Raw genomic sequence first — 6,000 nt, 5'->3', positions numbered from 1 at the left:
GAAGCATCCGGGAGCCGCCGCCGCCGCCGCTGCCGCCGCTACCGCCTCTAGCGCCGCTTCCACCTCTAGCACCGCTTCCACCTCCACTCCCAGGACCCCGAGACACCCCTAGCGCGAGCGGCGGCTGCTGCTTGCTTGCTCCCCCTCTTCCCCGCCTCTCCCTTCCGTGACCTACCCACTCCTTGCAACCCTCGTCCGCCCCTTCTCCGACACCCCGGCATCCCTGCACCACCTGCTCGGACAGCCCCGGCGGGTGCTGGGACTTGCTGCGCGCGCGGAGAGGAAGGCAAGCTCCGAACCCGTGCCTGGCAGACGGACTGTCACGGCTGCACCACCATCAGGAGGAGGAGGAGAAGAAACTATTTTGCCCACCGAAACCCCATTCTGCGGGTGCTTCGCCGTTGCCGCTTCTGCTGCTGCTGATCAGCGTCCGCGGGTTCGAACACCGCAGCGGCGAGGACCCTGGGTCCAGAGGGCTCCGCGAGGAAGACACCGGCGGAGCCCCGCACTCTGGTGCTCCGCTCACCAGCATCTCTTTGCCCCCCTCGTTCCATTCCAAACCCTCCACAGAAGGGACCATGATTTGGAAACGCAGCGCCGTTCTCCGCTTTTACAGTGTCTGCGGGCTCCTGCTACAAGGTAATCCCCGCCCCGCCGCGGGGAGCATCAACTTCATGCCCGTTCCCCATCATCCTCACTCCACCCCATATTTCCACTCTCCCCCTTACAGTCAGTCCCCCAGTCCCTGGCGATTTCCACCCCCTCCCCCTACACCCCGGTGCGGCAGGGGCCAGTGACAGTTTGCTCCAGCCCCTCGAATCTCTAGCGCTGTCTCAACCCTGCTCTCTCGGCAGTCAGCCCCTTACGGGCACCTTTCGCCTTTTCATTCACCTGAGCTTCCTACATCTCTCACTCTCCATCATCGCCAGCACCAACCCCCGCCCCACACACACTCCCACGCCTTTTGGCTGGCAACTTGTGCCTTCTCTGAACATTCCACCCTCCCACCAACCCCCACCAGCCCCCTCCCACATCCCGCTCCTGACCGACCCTCTCCATCTCTTGTCACCTCTTTAACCTCCCCCTTTTCGGGTCTTTCTCTTTCCCCTTCCTCCCACCATCATCATATCCGTGTGCCTTTAAAAAGTGTGTGAGAGCCTGGGAGCGAGCTACCGAGACGGCGAGAACAGCAGCAGCGGCAGCACTGTGTGCATTGCAATAACATCCCCGGTGAAGGGGGCGGGGGGGAATGTGTTGTGAGACATGTCATTCACCTAGGAAGAGAGAGGAGACTGTCTGAGGTTAAAAGAGAGAGAGAGAAGGAAGAACGAAAAGAAAAAGAAAAAAAAAAGGAGTAAACGGAAAAAGAAAGAATGCATAAATAAACCAAGAAATAAAAAGAGAGGGCCGGGGAAGGGAAGAATTAAAAGACCAAAAGCCACTTTATAAACAAACTGACTTTTTATTATTCAGTCTGTGTGGTTTTCTTTTTCTTTTTTTCTTAAGACAAGAAACATATGCACCCTAGCAGTTACTTTACTGCTAAGGGATTTTCGCTTGATTCCCTACCTCTCCATCCGCTATCTGCCGCTTCTTTTCCGTAATTAATATTATCCTTTCACGTGAAATGTAGGAACCCCTGTGACCGCAGCGGAGGGAAACCGCACAAAACACTGTTATTATGCAAATCACTGGTTTTGGATGCAGACTGGCTAGGGAACTGGGGTACACTTTTCCTCAGACCCTCTCTTTTGAAGGAGGGAGGAGGGGGCTGTGTGGAATGGGAGGACGATGCTGATTATGAAATAAATGGAGTAGGAGTGCATAGGAAGAGCACCCTTTGGGTGGTAGTGGAGGCAGAGGCGGCATGCTAGAGCTGAGTGGGCAGGGGCTGTAAGGCGGAAGATTGTTGCTTTGAAGAGAGTGGTGTAGGGATGTGGCTTGAGTGTGAGATACAGGGATGATGGATGTGAAATTATGGTCCATATGATATTTTTTAAGCTACGTGACTCTTGATTTCTTGATAAACCTTTGCCCACCTCTATCCCCTCTGTCATCATTTGTGTATTTGTAGGAAAGATAAGTTGATCAAATTTATTCGTCCCTGGGTAAAAGGAATCTGAAAGTAAGACACATAGAACCACAGGCGTGCAAAACCCAATCGGCCTTTGGAGGATTTAAATGAGGTCAATGAACCATCTTTCAGCAAGTTCTTGGAATGCATCCTCTCTCCTAGCCTCCTCCGTTAGACCGGGACCATATATTTTTTAATACATATTTATGAATGTGAAAGAAGAGATAGTGGACAGAATTTTCCTGAATTAACTAACTGAACTTGCAGAGATATGTGTTAGAATATTTTGTGGTAACTTTGTGTATTTTATGTTTGATGTAAATTTTAGATATATCATGTGCCAGAATCCCTGAGAAGGCAGACAGCCTGTTCTTGCTTATGCCGCCTGGTCCCATTTCCCACCGCTTATACCGCCACCCTCACACAAGTAATCCGGTGGCTGACACATTACTTAGGTTTCTAATCCGTCCTGAAACATCCTCCTAGAGACCCCACTTCACCTCTCCGTAACTTGCATTTCTCAGCTCTGCTGTGTTTGTATGTGTCTGTGTGTGTGTCCGCACACGCCACGCCGAGTAAGGGGAGTGTGATGTGGGGAAATCAGTTAATTTGGTGATTGCGATGAAAATTCGACACCACTGGATGTGTTTTCCCTGCCATTCTGTGTATGCTGGCCCCGGCACGTCACTGCACACACTACTGGGCTGGTGCGAGAAGATTATTTATTATAGAGCATGTGGGCAATGGACTGCACTTGGGGGTCGCGTCCTCTCTGCCTTCAACATTTCCCTGTGAATTGTCTATTCAGTGCACTGCAAAATAACTGTCTGCCTGTGCCTCTTTCTCTCTGTCTCTCTCTCTCAGCCTGAAGGAGGATTTACTCTTTCTCTACCCTGAGAGATTCCATCAGCTGCATTCTTTTTTATTAAGGGCATGGGCCTCTTTTATTAAGTATGTAAACCAAGTATTGAAACAGTGCTGCCTTTCACAGCAGACTGGGGGAGAGGGGTGGAAAGTATACCAGAGAAAATGTACCACTGCAACCAGCAGCAGGTCCAAATAAATAAATAAATAAGTGTCCTATACAGCAACCAGGGAAAGAGCACCAGCTCAAGGTTGTATGTGTACTTCTGAGCATCTTAGATCAGGGCATATTAATACACCAAAAGAGAGAAGATTTAAAGAAAGAAAAAAAAAAAAAAAAAAAAAAAAAAAAAAAAAAAAACTAGAAGCGGGAGGAGGCACAAAGCCCCATTGGACTGTCTTCTCATGTTTATGGCTGCCTCACATTTATCAAACACTGCTCCACAGACACATCACACTTTGTTGATATTGTCAGTTCCTGCTCAAACAAATTGCTCATGCCTTCCTGTCTTGGTCTTGGCTGAAAACATTGCTTCAGGGTCCAGGTTTATGTTTCTCCCACTACTCTACTGTTTTATTAGGGCTTGGTTAGATTGTAAAATGAAAGCTTTATTTCCTGGACACAGATTAAATACTTAGCAGGTCTTTCCTTTCTATGCACAGGGAAGGATGGGTGGCGGGGGAACTAGCGAGCAACTGATTTTGGCCAGAGGTAGTCTGCTCTGCCTGTTAGTAGTTATGACTAGGCAAATACTATACGCAGTCTGCAGCTTCTTATTATTAGCATTATCAACACTATAGTGGTATATTCACTTAAGACATACTAATCAATTTATTTATCCTTTGTATTATTATTCCATTTCTTGTGGTATGCATTATTTTAGACAAGAAGACTCATTTGAACACAACTTCCCTGTGGTTTCACTGTGTTTTACCTTGTCAACAATTGTTTACTTTTCCTGGGAAGCAACCTCAATCTTTTGGCTTGTTAATATGTAGAGTGATAAGCCAGTGGTGAGAGTCAAGATAATTATAAAATGAGTTTTTAAAAAAAGGCTTGAATAGTTCTATTCTACAACATCTACTACTTCATCCTCAATGGGTCTTTAGGAAATGCATAGTTAGATAGAAAATAAACGTTTCTGACCAAAGTATAACTTGGAATGTAGACTACTTAGGTAATAAAATTTGATTCAGTATTAAGCTATACAGCACCCTTTTTTATTTTCCTCCATCATAGAGGGAGAACCTGGGGCAAGGGCAGGGGACACATTAAAGAAATGAATTTCTGTAGAATGAGGAGTGTAAAAGCTTACCACCTGCAACTAAGACCTCTTCTTGGCTACAGAGTAGATCCAGTTCAATTGCTGACCCTCCCTGAAGCTGTATCCTTTTCCATGCCTGAGGAGACACTGCAAAGATGGAGACTGTCTTGGTTAGCACAGCAAACAATTCTAGAAAGGGCAAAAAGGAAGGAAGGGCAAATGTAACCACAAAATAGAGACGCATAGATTCTAATTTTGTTGAGAACTTTATTTCCTTTTTAGAGTTAGCCTTACACAAAAACATACCCAACACTAATATTGGGGCTTTAGGGGTTTTGTGTGTGTGTGTGTGTGTGTGTGTGTGTGTGTGTGTTGCTATGGGACGTTCTAGTAAATAATTTGTTATACTTAGAAAGATCTTCAAGTTAAAGGTCTGTTGAACATACCTATTACTTGCCTCAGTGTGTCATGCACCTCCCCTTACATTTTTAGAAAACACATTGTAATGCAAAATACATTTATATATACTTAATAAAATATTGACAACTTAATACTTCCTAAAAATAAGTCTCTCCCACTCTTTTCCCTCTACATGTAGTAACCTTAGCCATGTTGAGCTCATTTCTTATGCTGAATGCAGTTTCTAAGATACAGCTCACTCCTTCCTTTTTTTGATTAACAGCTGAAACTTTGAAAAGTAGACTTTGTACACAAGAGTCAATGACTATGACTTAAACAGCAAACACCAGACAGTACTTACGATAATCTCCCTGCAAATATGAGGAGTTCCTAGACTAATTTAGTATCAAGATATGGAAGCTTACTTCATTGTCTTTTCCCCTATTTCTACAGCTAGTAGAATTCTGGGAACATAATATGACAAAGGTAAGCATCAACTGAGATGGCCTCTTCCTCCCTTTTCCACCAGAAGATCAAATATGTGAAAAATATTTGCCCCACATTTAAATAGTGAGATAGTCATTTTTCTTAAAGAAAAACTTACTTAAATCACTTAAACAGCAAATGGATGTGCAAAAATGTTGGAAGACATCCTAAGCATGCATTTTAAAGTGGCCTGAAATCAACAACAAGTGATAATCAATTTTCTTTTTAAAATAGAGGGTCTATGGGGTAAAAAATGGTTGAGACAAGTAAAATTTGTCTATTATGAAGTATTTGGGGGTACATTAATAATATAACATAGGTGTTTCATATTATTGTTTTATTTGATCATGCTGACATGCATTCTATGAGATTTATTGATAGAGACTCCTTGTTTTAATAGACTTCATTAAACTTCCTTGGCAAAATCCCCCATTGTGTGGCAGCTAGCTGAGTAGGTTGAGGAGGCAGTGAGAAGGGAAATTACAAATCAAGGAAGTGGAAATCACAAACTGAAGTCAGAAGTCCCTTGTGGAATTGTCAGATACAGGTTTGTTTACCCTCTTAAAACAGCTCTATTGCCTGGTTTTTATTAAACTTAAGCTTCCTGATGGCAAGCCCTGAGCTTTACTTATCTGTGCAATTTTCTTATTCTCAGTTTAGTAAATGCCTAATAGTTTTGAGTTGAATAATAGGTATGTCCTAATTAGTCATGATGGAGTTAAATGGTCCCTTCTCCTCATAATATATCAGCACTCATACTTTGCTAAATAATACATATGAGTTAATTTTAACAGTTTGTAGGTCGTATTGGTTTAGAAAACTGTTTTCCTATAAAAAATTGTCATAGCAATAGCTGTTGATATACATCTTTAGATGAATACAGTTTGATCAGCTGTTCTTTGACATGAGGTT

At 44.0% G+C, this 6,000-nt stretch overlaps 1 protein-coding gene across 2 annotated transcripts in view; it reads left to right on the top strand.

Moving 5' to 3' along the window:
* Positions 1-297: 297 nt before the first annotated feature.
* CADM2 (cell adhesion molecule 2) overlaps positions 298-6,000 on the top strand; it is a 1,061,613-nt gene continuing 1,055,910 nt past the window's right edge. For both annotated transcript variants that reach the window (XM_024740847.1, XM_024740846.1), the window contains exon 1: positions 298-639. In XM_024740847.1, the coding sequence (XP_024596615.1) occupies positions 579-639 (61 nt within the window). In that variant the 5' untranslated portion in view covers positions 298-578. The remainder of the gene's footprint in view (positions 640-6,000) is intronic.

This window comes from Neophocaena asiaeorientalis, unplaced genomic scaffold (assembly GCF_003031525.2).
Source record: "Neophocaena asiaeorientalis asiaeorientalis breed wild unplaced genomic scaffold, Neophocaena_asiaeorientalis_V1.1 scaffold420, whole genome shotgun sequence".
Taxonomy (NCBI): domain Eukaryota; kingdom Metazoa; phylum Chordata; class Mammalia; order Artiodactyla; family Phocoenidae; genus Neophocaena; species Neophocaena asiaeorientalis.
The sequence above is the reverse complement of the archived record's forward strand: the minus strand, read 5'-3'. Positions and strand labels throughout refer to the sequence as shown.